At 44.9% G+C, this 14,657-nt stretch overlaps 3 protein-coding genes across 3 annotated transcripts in view; 1 reads left to right on the top strand and 2 right to left on the bottom strand.

Moving 5' to 3' along the window:
* ACSF2 (acyl-CoA synthetase family member 2) overlaps window positions 1–1,888 on the bottom strand; it is a 42,911-nt gene extending 41,023 nt beyond the window's left edge. The window contains exons 1-2 of the mRNA XM_085304781.1: window positions 1,877–1,888; window positions 186–382 (exon numbers count right to left, since the gene is read on the bottom strand). Coding sequence (XP_085160907.1) covers window positions 186–382; window positions 1,877–1,888 — 209 coding nt within the window. The remainder of the gene's footprint in view (window positions 1–185; window positions 383–1,876) is intronic.
* A 1,061-nt stretch (window positions 1,889–2,949) lies between these two features.
* LRRC59 (leucine rich repeat containing 59) lies at window positions 2,950–7,566 on the top strand. The gene is made up of 7 exons (XM_085304564.1): window positions 2,950–3,119; window positions 3,553–3,612; window positions 4,121–4,279; window positions 4,614–4,718; window positions 5,451–5,523; window positions 5,967–6,140; window positions 6,752–7,566. The coding sequence occupies exons 1-7, from the start codon at window positions 3,018–3,020 to the stop codon at window positions 6,994–6,996; spliced, it is 918 nt and encodes a 305-aa protein (XP_085160690.1). The 5' UTR covers window positions 2,950–3,017; the 3' UTR covers window positions 6,997–7,566.
* Window positions 7,567–8,009: 443 nt separating this feature from the next.
* On the bottom strand, window positions 8,010–14,651 carry EME1 (essential meiotic structure-specific endonuclease 1). Its single transcript, XM_085304563.1, has 8 exons — window positions 13,774–14,651; window positions 13,564–13,691; window positions 13,269–13,361; window positions 12,351–12,472; window positions 11,749–11,884; window positions 11,106–11,221; window positions 10,041–10,230; window positions 8,010–9,552 (listed from the first exon to the last, which is right to left on the bottom strand). The coding sequence occupies exons 1-8, from the start codon at window positions 14,546–14,548 to the stop codon at window positions 9,376–9,378; spliced, it is 1,737 nt and encodes a 578-aa protein (XP_085160689.1). The 5' UTR covers window positions 14,549–14,651; the 3' UTR covers window positions 8,010–9,375.
* Between the last annotated feature and the right edge of the window lie 6 nt (window positions 14,652–14,657).

The raw sequence follows: 14,657 nt of genomic DNA, 5'->3' as shown, positions 1-14,657 counted from the left end.
GTCAGCCCTTCCGTGCCCGACGGCAAGCGCTACATCCCAGCGCGGCCCCGAGGAGCGGAACGGGCTCCCCCTCGAAGCGACTGGCACCGGCTGCCGCCGCTTCCCTTCACCTTTACCGCCTGGTGCCTGAGCCCGGTGACTCGCTCCCCGATTCCTAGCGCCATCCACTTCATCAGCGCGGTCACCTCGCAACACCGCCGAGCACTGCCTTCTCCCTGCACGCTGCTCCGGGGAGCGGAGAGGCCAGCCGGGGGCTGCGGAGCAGCGGGGGCCGCAGAGCTGCCCGCGTCGGGCGGGCTAAGCCCAGGGCAGGGGCGGGCGCCCAGCCGAGGGGCGCCGCGGCGCGCAGCCCCCTCGAGCGCGGGGCGCGGCGGCGGCGGCGCTGGCGCCCAAGGACAGCGGGCCACACGCCTTGTTCTGAGTGCAAAATGTCAGGCACTCCTTCTGGGCATTGCTTGCAACCACGGCAAAAAGCTAATTAACCCTCCTGAAAGGGTGGAGTATAAGCCGGATCCCAGAAAACAGCCTACCCCTTTTAGATGCCATACAAGCATTAACTAAGGAGTGTTAGCAGCTGGGCACCGGCCTGAAGCACAGGCTCTGTTCCTGGCTCCRTTACAGCAGTGTGATCACTGGCTAGTTATTTTGCAGCTCCCTGCTGTTTTTTTCTCCCATCAGCCGAAGTGGAAGCTAGAATTCAGTAACGAAAGACACTTTACGGTGTATTTATCCCRTGTCTATCACAATGGAGCTTATGAACAAGGACATCAATTTTGGCCTCAGAACTGGTGTACCCCTGACATCAGAGCCAAACATGCACTCATAAATAACAGCCACACTATAAAGTACTGGCTGTATAACTGAATCTCATGGTTCAGATAGCTGGTTGTAGAATCAGGAGGGATTTTTCCCCTGATGCATGTCTTGTTCACAAGGCAAGAGGAGTTTGCAGCTGTGATAGCATTCTATTTGGTTGGGCAAAGGGAGATTTTTGTCTTCAAAGTATGAAAAATTGGTCATGGCTGCACATGGGACACTGGGCAAGGCAGGTCAGTGCTGTGAAGAGGATCTGGGAATCTTCTTCAGTCCGTATCTGCTGTGTCTTGCTCATGCACTCAGGGCCAATAATAAGGATCATCGGAGCAGAACTAGATTGACAGTATTCATCTGGCTTTATCCAGCAATTCTTCTCCCTTCTTTTTGTGAAATATTCCTCCGTCCTTCTTCTTGAAAAGTGAACAAATATGTCCTATTTTCTCTTGTCTCATTTAGGTTCTAAGTCTTTTTAGACATGCATGGGTATCTAAATGTATTCAGGTGTGTCAGTCCAACTAAAATCAATAGCTAGGAGGGATTTGTGTAAATGATGTAAGGTCGTATGACATTCATGGCCAAAAGTTATCCTTTCACTATTTCAGTGAAGCACAGGGCAATTATATTTATTTGCATTGCAACAGCATCAAAGTGTGCTCAGTGTTGTATAACAACAGAGAAAAGAAATGCGTTCCAAAAAACTCACCTTTAATAAACAAAAATAAAACTGAGTTTCAGTCTGATCCTCTCACATACAGATGATTAGCCTATGGGGTAAATCCTAGTTACATATTAAACCAAGAATTATGCAGAAGTTACAAGAGTCTAAGTTTCAGACATTCCCAGTCATCTGCAGTATTGCACACGCATTGCGCATTCTCCGTAAGGTACAAGATCTGCCTCAGGTCTCCTCAAAGCACCTGTGTTTTGCCCTCAGGAGCAGGACTGTATCTGCCCCTGCCAAGATGGCTATGGAGCCCATCAGGTTGAGAAGGGAGCAGGGGACATGTGAGTCACACATTGACTATAGCTAACGTGGGGGTCAGGCAATCGACTGCCTCACTTGGGTGTCCATGGTGGGAGATCTGGAAATGCGAGATTTCCTCACCTGTCCCTGGTTCAGATCTTCCTCCAGCCCTTCGAGCCTTSTTGTGAAAAGCTGAGGGATGAGAGATGTTCTTGCATAACCAGACCTTGCTTTTCTCAAATGGGGGTTCTGTACTTTCAGTCCCCGGTGGGAGGCACTGCTGCTAGCAGCTGCTCTAATCTCCTGAACAAGAGTGCATTGATCATAGGCAGCCTTTATTATACTCTCTCTGAGGCACATTTGCTGTTTGCTGTTTTGTGGTGTCTTCRCTCAGAGGCTCCAGAGATCTTGATTATTTCAGTGTTAAAACACCTAGCAACAGTTTTAATACCCAACTCAAAGGTACCTGTGGCTTAGATGTGCTGAAGTAGATAGAAACATTTTTGTAAGGTCCAGTTCATCGCATTTTGCATAGGGGCCAAAAACCTGAAGGTTAGCCTTCACTATAATCCCATTACTAGACGATACTGATTTGGCTCTGTCCTGGCCTTCTTTCCTCTTTCACTGAGTTTCTCAACAGTGGGTCAGTCAAGGYGAAAGGACATGTTGATTGTGCACTATGGGAGCTTCCAGGTCAAAGCAGGAACATTAATGCAAATTCCTCCTGGTAAAGAGAGACATGTTGGTATAACCCAACAAAAAGTGAACTCAGCACTCAGCAATTACGGAGGCTGTGAAGAGAGAGAAGCAACAATATCTAATATTTGTAAGGGAAGTACGTATGAYGTGGGTTTTGCGCTCATATTGGGATGATTGCTCGTTAAAGGGCTGCTTTTTCGCGGGACACTGCGCGGACAGTGAAATTGTTGGAAATAGTCACCCTCAATTCATTTACTCGGGGTGCCAATCCGACCGGCCTGCCGGCAGGAGCGAGACGCCTTACGCCGCTTCCTTCGGAGGAAGGGCCGCCGGCGGGCGGCGCGGGAGCGCGCGGGGGAGGGCGGCGCGGGAGCGCGCGGGGGCTCCGGGCCGGCAGGGGGCGCGCTGGCGGCGCCGCGCCCGCGCCGAGGGGACGGGAGGGGAGCGGCGCGGCGCGGCGCGGCGCGGCGGCGCTGGCGGGCCGAGCGCGGACGTGGACGCGGAAGTGGCTGGCGGGGGGCCGCGCCGCGCCGGGGCCATGGCGCGCGGCGGGAAGGGGGTGAACCTGAAGGACAAGCTGGACGGCAACGAGCTGGACCTCAGCCTGTGCGACCTCAGCGAGGTGCCGGTCCGCGAGCTGGTGAGCAGCCGCCCGCGGGCCGCGCCGCGCCGCGCCGCCGCCCTGCCGCGCGCTGGGCCGCCCTGCGCCTGCAGATGCGCCGTTAGCGTCTCCTGCTTTAGCGAGAAAAAGATGCATACGTCAGCAGGAGCTGTCACCTGGACTGCAGGCATTTATAATACCCGAGACGAGGATGCTCGTGCTCTGCGAGCTAGACGCATAGCGTCAGCGGCTGCTCTATTTCAGAAGCAGCAGTATCTTTAGAACCAGAATTTTGAATCAGAGCTTGGCTAAGATAAAATCCTAAGATAAAAAAAACCTCGGTGGCAACTGCTGAGGAATTCACGAAGAGGCATGGAAGAAAGCAACTAAAACAAAACCAGCGCAGAACGTCGTTGGCGTGTGCGTGTGCATATAGATATAGGTTGATTTTAGTTCTTTGTTTCTCTTTCAGGCTGCCCTTCCGAAGGCTACTATATTGGATTTGTCCTGTAATAACCTCATTTCTCTGCCGGTAAGATGCTAGAGAGTCTTTGTGGATATTAGGCAAGTGTTGGGAAATAGGTAGAACAAATACCAAGCCCTTCAATAGAGATTCAGTAGGAGGTTTGGAATTAGCACTTCTCTCATTTTTGGGTTGCCTGAGTGACACCACCATTAGTTAAGGGGTACTATTAATGGCAGTTTTGACTGAGGCAGGTATAATGCAATAAGAGAGGAAAGATTCGTACTCAGTGAAGATTGTAGCATCTTCCCTGCAACTTTACAAACCACTTTCATCAGCGTAAAGGCTCAGTTTTGTTTCAGATATATTGCTGCATATCGCTTTGTCTAGGCAACAGGAGTGTCCTGCTTCCTCTGTCTTCCAAGGCAGAGGAAGAGGGTTATTTTTCTCTAGCACATGAGCAGTTGTATGTTAAGGATTGTGGCTTTATCACATAAGGTGAAGGATATTTCAATGTACTCCCAGCTGGGGTTCCTTTGTAAAGACGCTTCTGCTCTTTTTGYGTTTTGTGTTTTAGTCAGACTTCTGTAGTTTGATGCATCTGGTGAAACTGGATTTGAGTAAAAACCGGCTTCAACAACTGCCCTTGGACTTTGGTCGCCTGGTCAATCTGCAGCACCTGGACCTTCTGAACAACCGTTTAGTCACCCTGCCAGTCAGCTTTGCACAGCTCAAGGTAGAGCCTATTTGCTAGGCAGTTATGTAAAGCCTTGGGAGGCAGTCCAGAGTCTTGTGATTCTTCTCAAGTTGTTTTCTCTGGTAAAGCATCAGTCCTGCTGGCTACCCATTTCAAAATTCATCTGGGCTCTGCACCACAGCTCAGTGGAAATTATCTCATTTCTACTGAAGCAACTTCTGCCTGAGCACTCTACTTATCTTCTGTACCTCCTTCATTTATGTGAAAATTAAGTAGCTCTTTGCTACTGCTTTGTATTTCTTGAACAATCAGAAGACCGCTGTGCTCTGTATGTGTGCTGTTACAGCTTCCCATTTATCATTCCTTCCTGCAGAATCTGAAGTGGCTGGATCTGAAGGACAATCCCCTGGATCCTGTTCTTGCTAAAGTAGCAGGAGACTGTCTGGATGAGAAGCAGTGTAAACAGGCTGCTGTCAAGGTAAGGAATCTGCTTGCTATTTTATTCTTTTTTTTTTCCACTATTGGATTTGCTGTCTTTTTTCCTATTGCTTAGCAGGCTTGGCTGCTACTGCAGCAATCTGAAATTTCTTCAGTCAGTGAGGAGCTAGTTCACTGGTAAACATGCAGTGACTTCATTGCTTCCATGCCTGTAGTGAGCAAAGACTGAGCTAAGCAGGATTCTTTTTCATTAATGGAGTTAAGAGTATTAAAAGCTCGTTGCTAGGAAAGTGGAGGTACTTTTAGACAAAATAATCCATATCGAGGCTTACACTTGAGAATACAAAAATCTCTCAAAGTTCTGGCAAACTATAAGCTCACATGAATAGTTGTTGCTGGGAGCCGTGGAGCAAGAATAGTTAGAGTCTGGGTCTGTGTTGCTACCCGTGTCATGCTATTACTTGAAAGAATTCAGGCTCATAAAAAAGCAAGTGTTCTGTGATCATCTGTATTAGCTAGCACCAGTTTGCCTTGTTTTTTTAATTAAAATATCTTTTTCTTAACTGCAAAGATTAAAATAGGAAAGTCAGAGAATTCTCTTTGGAGACATACCTGTAAGACTGTCAGCTATGTGCAGATTTATCAGATTAGTAATCGGTCCCAGTTGACTGTCTTCTGCCAGCCTTCAGCTCTGCTCTAAATGTTCTGTTTTGAAATGATTATGCAAAGAACCTTCTGCATTCGTCCCATATTGTCTTCTTGGACCTTGAAGGTACTGCAGCATATGAGAGCTATCCAGTCTGAGCAGGATCGAGAAAGGCAACGGAAGCTCCAAGCAGAGCGAGGTAGGCATAAAGAGCCCTCATGTGCTGTCTGCTGAGGTCTCACCTGATCTCTTTTGATGACATACCTGAACATACTGATTGCCATCTARCAACTATCTGTAACTATCACAGTTCTGAGACCCCAATGAGTACTTGGGAAGGAGGGAGAAAGAGAGCTTGGGATAACTATGTGGTTTCTTGCCTGGAAAATAGTTAAATCCCTAGATGAAGTGTGTTACAGGTTATAYGTAAAAAATATGAAGGAAGAACATAGGATTTATTTTAAGGGAAGCCTAAACCTSAGGGAGCAAGATGGAAGGTATGCAATATTTTAGAAAAATAACGCAGAGTACTTATTTGATTGTTTCCCTATTCCAGTGGGGAATGGGTAAGCATGTAATAAGGAACAAGGCAATGACAACCCTTTACATAAAGGGAAAAAAACCTCTTGWATTCATCCTCAGAAATGGAGAAGAAACGTGAAGCAGAACAGCGAGCAAGGGAAGCTCAAGAGAGGGAACTGCGGAAGCGAGAGAAGGCAGAAGAAAAGGAACGCAGAAGACGAGAGTATGATGCTCTGAGAGCTGCAAAACAGGAGTTGGAAAAGCAAACTAAAAAAGAAACTGTGCAGACTCGAAGTAAGTTGCATCCACAATCGGTCCAGGTATACCRTAGAGACCATAATGTAATATTTTAATCTGTAAATTGAACACAGCATAGGAAAAATAAGTGGAAGGGAAGGAACAAGACCACTGCCCTAGAGACTGCATCAATCTACATCAGATTTTTATGGTGGTGGGTGGTCAGAGTGGTAGGGAAACAGCACAGTAGTAGAGCTTACTAGAAATTTAACAGGTGGACAGCTGTAGGAGTGGAAGACATTTCAGCATCTTTTTGCTGAACTACAARATTCAGAAAATTCTTCAGCTGTTCCTAAGCACAACTTATCTCCATTCAGTTCTTTCTGAATGTACTGAGATATATACGCAAAACAGAATTTGTGCAACAGAGATGCCTTACATCCTTTTCATTGCTGCCTGAGAAAATAAATCTGAAATTTTCATCCTAGATGAATAGATCCTTTGCATCTATTTGTTGACTAGTGTAAGGGATRAGAGTTCACAACAAAGGACAGCTATAGTGCAAGCTATAGTATCTCACCTGAGCTTCTATTTTCTCAATATAGCCTGTTCAAAGGTATTTCTGATTAATTCCTCACATCCCTGTCATGGAWTTTTTCTTGTTGCAGAGCCCTCCTCCAGCTCTCGTCCACCTCAACCACCGAGGCACAAGCACTCCTGGTCTCGGTCTGTGCTGAGGTTCCTGCTGTTCATGCTGCTGTGCATCCTCTGTACTTTGGCTGTCTGCAAGCTGACAGAGCTGCAACATCAACCTCTGTGCATCAGTGTGAACACTCTCTATGAGGATGTGGTAGCTGCCCTGCAAAACCACAAAACCCTGCAAAATATGCTTCACCAGAACTCACAGCAGTGATTCTCCTGGATGGGCACTTGCTTTGTCAGCATCTCCTTCCACCATCTACACAGCCAGAATTCCTATGGAATTGTGTTCTAATGAAACTGCTTTTAATCAGTCAGCATTGATTTGCTGGTCCACTCCGCACAGAGCAGAATTATTGTTCAGATCATCTTTGCCGTGCATGTTTCTCAGCTGGCCTGTAATTACCATTGTTTGCCCATATTAACTTAAACTTGTTAACACTTCTTACCTCCAAGGGATTTTTACCTAGATTGTAACATACAGGAAGCTGCCAATTTATGGGGCAGGGTGGGGGGTGGGGGGGAAAGAAAACCCACCTTAGTTATCTATATAGCTATAGCTCTATAAGGGAAGCAGAAGGTTTTTTAATACATATCCATTTCTTCCTGCCATTTCTGTTCATGCTAAAATTGGTGATATGGCTGTATGGGAATAATATATGTAGGCCTAATCCAGGACCAATTACAAGTTTGTAGGATGGCTGTGCATCTATATGTTGGAGTGAAGAAGCTGATGTACTATTGAAAGGAGCTGAAAAATTTCAATACAACAATTTTCGCAGCATTTTGTCTTGATTGGATGCTTACCTTCCTTCAATTTTAATCAGTTTCTTTTTCTTTTAGGAAACCACTATAAAATGCTTCCTGGCTAAATAAAGTAACCATTCACTTCAGTCAGCCAGTGCCAACAAGGCAGCTAGAGCTTAAGAAGAATTTCTAATTTTACAGGCTGGCTTTTTGTGTGTAAAAAGAGGAGGTCTGAGAGACTGCAGAAACACAGTACACAACTGGGTGGCACTGTTGCAGCATCACATACTAAGGCAGTCTGGTAGAAATGAKCTTCACCTTGGGACTCTTGGAAGGGCTGGGAAGTGTGGCCTTTTCTATCTAGAGAAGAAAACTCATATGACAAGCAGTGGGCAAAGGCTTATGAATTATTTACAATTTATCTACAGAGAAAAACAAATAGCTTTTCATAGCCTTGAAAGAATTAAGCACTAAAACAAATTGGAAGTATTTGTATATGTAATGGTCTAAGTGCAGGGTCCAGAGAATAATCACACTGCAGACTCCACTGAGACATGCATACCTTAATAATCACAATTGCTCCTGATTATTGCTGGTGCCATGACTGAATAATCTAGATCATTTTATATTTCAGCCATCACAGAAGCAGTAAGCCTTCATTCTTGCATAGTCTAATGATAAGGCAGTGGCTCCTGGACTRCCTTACAAAGAAAGGCAACAGCAAGAGTTTAAGATAAAGGGAAGGAATAGCTGCACATCTGTTTGGCTTATAAATAAATATCTGTATCTATATATATATATATGTAAAATTTCTTTGTAAGTTTCCCTGAAACACTTGCAGTCTTTGCTTTTGGTATCTAACTTATCACATCCTTAAAAAAGATTCTTGCTTATTATCCAGAAACGTTTGAAAATATGGCAAACAAAATTCAAAGCAACATTTTCTCTCAGCAGAAATGCTTTTGTGCCATCTAGGAGACAGTGCTGCTTAAGTTAGCAAAGTTAGGAAATGCCAATCTAGTAAGATTTATTAATTCAGGTCAAAAGCATGGCAAGGCAAAGACACCTGCCGAATGTACGAGGCTAGYGTATCTGTTGGATATTTTTTTCATCTGAGCTAGGACAATTCCAGWGGGTAAATTCCATGCATTGTATGCAGTTTAATTTACTCTTAGCACTCATCTCAATAAGTACTTTTTGTAGGAAAAGACCTCAGCTGTCCTTGTGTATACACRTAAGTGCTGATGGCTTCAGGGACAGTCAAGCATGTTCCCCAATCTAATTAAAAGAAAGATTTTTCGGCCAACTGCTTAGACCTCATAATTCCAGCCCATATAATCAGATTTCAAGACCCTCTATAGATTAAGCTGTCTGGAGACTGAATCAGGACAGTCTAAATTTATATCTGAAAATTAGTCTTACTCATTCCCATCTGCCACAGTGGAAAATAGAAACAAGGTTATTTCATGAGATAAAGTTCTTCCATCTTACCATAGTGGATGATGGGGCGGAAGCATTTTGCTTCTTGCAATAAGATTTTTCACATGGGTAAGCAAAAGTTAGCAAAGTTAGCAAATGCTACTTCCATTTTTTTACAAATAGGAAAGTACTATCAGTGCTATAGCCATGTCAAAATCATGCTCTCATGGAAGATGTTCACCATCTTTCTTGTTTAAACTCCAGCCAATTAGCAATTTTATCCAACTTTCTTCTACCATGAGAAAGACTAAATGAGTTTAAGTCTTTAAACTAGGAATCATGACTCCATTTGTTACTGAAGCACTTCTTTCCRGGAGGAAGATGAGTATTTAATCCAGGCAATCAGAAAAATCCTCATCCCCTTGGGTTACTCAGTGAAATCTAAACAGAGATCAGGATCATGGGAAGTCATCTGCAGGTAGATTCGTCTGGAGAGTTCTGGTCCAATCCGCCGGGTGGTGGCTGTCACACCATCACCACGGTGTACAAGGATATTAGCCAGCATGTTTTTCCGCTCTTCCTCTGAAGAACATTTACTGTAGGCCTAAAAGTAGTACAAATGACGGTATCATCCACTTGCATCCATTKTTCAAAAAACATCAAAGCTACGCACCTGCGACTGCTCTCTTTCACAATTTTCACCTAGTCTCGCTCCACATCTCAGATGTGAGATCAGAGGCAGATGAAGAACCCACACTGCTTCATTAAAACAGAACAAACTCACTTAAGATTGCTAGGCATGCAGCTGCAATAGAAAGGAGTGAACATGTAAACTTGGGCTGGGTGTACGATGGGAGACTCTGTTGACTTTTCTTACTTAACTGAAGGGAAACCCTTAAGCTCCTCAGTAACCTGCTCTGTAAAACCAAAGCAGTGGGTGCAAAAATGGGTGCAATCAGTTTTTTCAGTACCTTATTAAACAGTTCATATGGAATTGATGTGTCAGAATTGAATGCCAATTAAATGATTTCTTCCASTCCTTACACTAGTTGACGGCATGCACAGTGCTCAGTGTTTGTGAGGTATCCTTACCTGATCCAGAAGCTGAGGAGAAGGGTATGCAGACACAATAGCTTCAGCCATCTCGGAACTGACMCGGTTTAATTGTTGTATCTGCCTTTTCCAAACTTCTAAGAGACCCTTTCCAGAATGATCCACCTTCACACCTCTGCACCACTCATTCTCTAAGTAGAAAGAGAATCCTGTATTTTCCTGCTCTCGCCTATTGAGAACAAAGGATGGGAAGACGAATAAGACAATGAAGCTTCGACAGAAATCCTATTCTTGCATCTCTTGTCATATGGCCAGAAAGAGAAGAGAAACATTTCTCACTCTGCACTGTTAGATACCATCAGCACTGAAGTAAATGCTAAAAATGTAATCATATTTTCTCTACATACTTTACCAGTTTCCTTGTAAAAGGGTGAAAGTGCCCAGACAACACAGCCTGTTGAAAAAGGAAAAGAACCAGTCCTGTACTTGGAAACAATCCCGATACAAACCAATATGTATACAAAGTGGGAAAAAGAATTCACTTTCAGGTYGACAAAGCTAAAAATGGCAGGTAAAAGCATTGTTAAGACATCTCTTTTCATGTCCGAGACCTAAAATACAGCTGCCGTGACAGGAATGCAAGGATTACRCAAGACCACACAAAATGGCTTTCCAAGCTACCACTGCTTAACATGCTGCTGTCCTTATCAATGGAAGCAGCTAAATGGTTCATTCTTAGTAGTATCTGTCTTGGTTACATATTGAAAAATAAAAACTGGTGCTGTAACAGCCCCAAGCTTATTTGCATTCCCTTCCCGCTCCTGAATGCAGACTCAGGACAGGACTTTGACATAAAGTGAGAGTTCAACTTGAAATCAAGGTCTGTCCTCAACTCTCCCCAGGCATGACATCATCAGTTTCTAAGAAGTAACCGTATTTTGAAGAAGTGGAATCAAYAGTTGTTCTGCATTGCCTGCTCCTTTAAAATTCATTATATTGTGTTGCACTTCAGGACAACTGTATACCTGTTATTCCCTCCCAGTAATCTTGAAAGCAAAGCCTCTCCCAAGAAGATATTAAAAAAAATCTCATCTGCTCACTCACTTGTATGGTGCTTCAGCTACTGCTTTAGTGAACATACTGACAAACTCTCCAAGCTCCTCCAAGCTCTCAGCAAATCTGACTTGGACTTGCGTGTGCAGCAGCAGATCAACTAATGCCTGTAAACAACAGTGGAAACAATAAATGTAACAATTCATCCTCTTATCCAAACTCTGCTCTTGTCTGAAACAAAAAAGGGTTCATTGCATCTGCTGTAGGAGAAGACCATCCACACTCGCCCTATTATGTGAACGGTTAGCTTGAGGCACTCAGCTGTGTAGGGGCAGTCTGTCTCCAGCTTGCAGAACAGCAGTTTAGTGCCACTTCAGCTGACTTAGCTCCTCAGTGGAATGCTCTTGTCCCATTCTAGGACGATACTGTTTTGCACATTTAATTAGTGGGCTACAAAGGGTGAGAAATGTTAACTCGGAGATTYGTATTTCACTGTAAGGAATCAAGATGAATGAGACATGTCAACCTCTGGGAGAGCAGACATGTAACTGAACAGTGGGGAACTAAATCCTAAGAGCCCAACCCACAGACTAACAAAGAAAAACCCAAGAAAAAGCATGATTGGGTCAAATGCTCTATCAGTGGTAGACAAGATCAGAGACAACYGCTTCATATCTGTTCAAAAGGTACTCACGTCTTCCACATCCAGTCTGGACACATCTGGGCCAGAATCCTTAGTTTTCTTTTTTCTCCGTTTTCCCTGTTCCTCTGCTTGGTCTCCATTCACTACTGCCTGTTGTAATCTCTTTTTTGACGGAGCTCTGAGAGAGCTAAGAGAAAGACAAGATCACGAGTTTACATCAGCACAAACAGCTTGGAAGACCAGGCTGCTGTGGAGTGCCTAACAATTCAGTACCAACATCCCTACTAGCAGATGTGAAACAGAAGCTGTCAAGGACTATAGTCAACTGTCAGTGACTATTAAATACAAAAACATTACCTCTGATTATGGAAATTCCTCAGCAGCAATTTTTTGGGAGYCAGGAAAGTGTTCAGAGAAAGTATTCTACACTTTCTGCCTCTTTTCATACTCTACCCAAGATACTTGGTGATATTTGGTAGATTTTGGTGACAGGATAGATGGACCTTTGTTTTTGTTCTTACATAGCAAAGAGTAGAGTAGTTCTGGGTAGGAATACATTTTATGTTCTAGTCTTTGCTAGAAGGAATTAATACCTATGATATTTTTCAGTGTCAGAGACAACATAAAAACCTTTGCAGGGAAAAAAGCCTGACCTGAAATAATTTTCTACTCCAACTACTGCCAGTGCCAGAATYTTTCCAGGCATTTTCTCTCTCACATGAGCAACAAAGCTCTGTAATGTCTCCTTCTGTCCTTCTGAGCAGCCCTGGACTTCCTGAAAAGATCAACGTGAAAAAAAAAAAACAGAAAAAACAATTTGAGTTATACAGCCAACTCTAKGCAGCCCAGCTCTAGAACAGAACAAACTATGGCCCCAATTCTGTATATGAATCTTGCCAATGAAAAGGTCTGCTCACCTATCTCTTCATGCAGGACTACTGTTTAGTTTCCTACTCTTAGGARGACAATGAGCCTGCTGATAAGCAAAGAAGCTTGTTTGTGTCTCAAGCCTTCCCCCAGCATAGCAGAAAAGGAGATTCTATTCATGTAGATTGTGAGGGCTGGATATTTATAGAGTTTTTTCTTTGTACTGAGCTCTGGATTCCATCCTTATCAGTATCAGATCTGTATACTATGTGATATTCTTGAAAAACAAATTCGAGAACAGGCATGAGCGCAAAAATGCATTCCTATCTCATTAACAGAAATACACAAAGCAGTGTTTATATTGGCTGTATATCGGTTGTACACAGACAATAYTTGATCCAGTATAAAGCTACAACAGTAAAGACCACCCTTGATCTGTCAATATCTACTAGGACAATGTTACCTCTTCAAAAATCTATGAGAAATTGTAACTAGAAGAGATAGCTTGTACCAGATGATAGCTTTGCATTATACAACCTTGTTTTTGATTCAGTATTGGCTTCTAAAACCAAATTTTTAGTTTACTGGAATCATCACTTCCTTCCCACATTAAAACCTTCCTGCCATGAAAAGAGATGACAAATATCACCCTTTCAGCAAGGCATATTCAAAGAACACAAAAAAAAAGTCATAAGCAATCTCACTTGTTTGTAGTTATGAACCATGGACAAAAACTCCTCCAAGCAAAGTAGAACCAGGATATTTGGTTCTTCTGTCCATTTACTTTCTTCTTCAATCTGCCAGATACAAAAACAACAACAACAACAACAAAATATCAATAGACTGTGCATAACAACTCACTCAACCTGGGGCTCACTCAGAGCTCTGAGGTAGGAAGAAATCTGGAAGACAGCTACCTGGATTGCTAATGACTACTACTATCTAGTGTAAACAGCAAAGGAAGAAAAAGGCAAGAAAATYAAGATTTTGCATCCACACCTGAGATGACACAGCCCTTCTCCTCCAAGTGATGCTGCAGGGAACAGCCTGACTCTCAATCACACAGGAATAATTCCCAGACTGCAAAGCACTGAGGACCTGTCCACCACCTTCTACCTGTAAGAGAACTGAAATTGGTGCATGAATCAGGTTTCCATAGCAAGAGCTGGTAGCTAATATAAGGCAAATACAGGATGCGAGGAGAAGTACCTGGATCTAGCACCACTGTTATGTATTTCTGGCATTCCCCTGGTCGCTGAGCTTTCAACATCTTGGCAAGGGCCTTCTTCCTTTCTTTTTCCTGCTCCTGCTGCCTCTTCCGTGCTTCACGCTCCTTCCTCCTCTGCCATGCAGCCTGAGAGACTGCCTCCCTTTCCTTCTGACTATATTTTGACTTCTTTGGAGGGGGAGATGTTTCCAGACTTGCTTCTTTTCCCAAGAACCTGCTGCTTTGGGRTGCAGAGTCTGACAAACAGTCTGGCAGTGGGCACAAAGGTGGTCTCCCAGTACTGCACATGTCATCGTTTTGGCCACTAGAAGACACTTCACCAGACGATGATAGGGCTCTTTGGACCTCGGAAGACTTTGGAAGAGGCTGTCCCCTGCTCTCAGGAGCCAGCTGGTCAGTGCTCTGGCAGAGCTCAGTTCCCCTAGCTTTGCTTGCAGTATCGCCGCCGCCCGGCTGGGGGGCCTCGAAAGGCACAACGCTAGTTTTGCAAGGCCCGCTGTTGTGCAGTTTCCCCTTAAGCCTCTCCGACAGCGGGACGATCTCTACCTCGCTCTCGCTGTCACTGCTCAGCACCACAACCGCTTCCGCGCCGGGGCTGGCGGCCTGGCTGCCGGGGGCCCTTCCCCGCCTCGGGGAAGGGGGCGAGGAGTGCTCCGGGTCCGAGTCGCAGGCCGCCACGGCCCGCTGCGCCGCCGGAGGCGGCTGCTGCAGGAAGGCGAAGGTGGGCAGCACCTCCTCGTCGCTCTCCGCCGCCATCCTCAGCGGCCCTTCCCTCGGCGGGGCGGGGGGGACGCGTCCGAGCAACGGCCGCGCCGCTGAGGGGAGAGCGCGCGAGTGGCGGTTGGTCCGAACGTTCGCGCGCCGG

This window comes from Rhea americana, unplaced genomic scaffold, assembly GCF_003343005.1.
Source record: "Rhea americana isolate MKP2758 unplaced genomic scaffold, rheAme1 scaffold_21, whole genome shotgun sequence".
NCBI classification, from domain to species: Eukaryota; Metazoa; Chordata; class Aves; order Rheiformes; family Rheidae; genus Rhea; species Rhea americana.
This window is presented reverse-complemented; position numbering and strand designations above follow the sequence as displayed.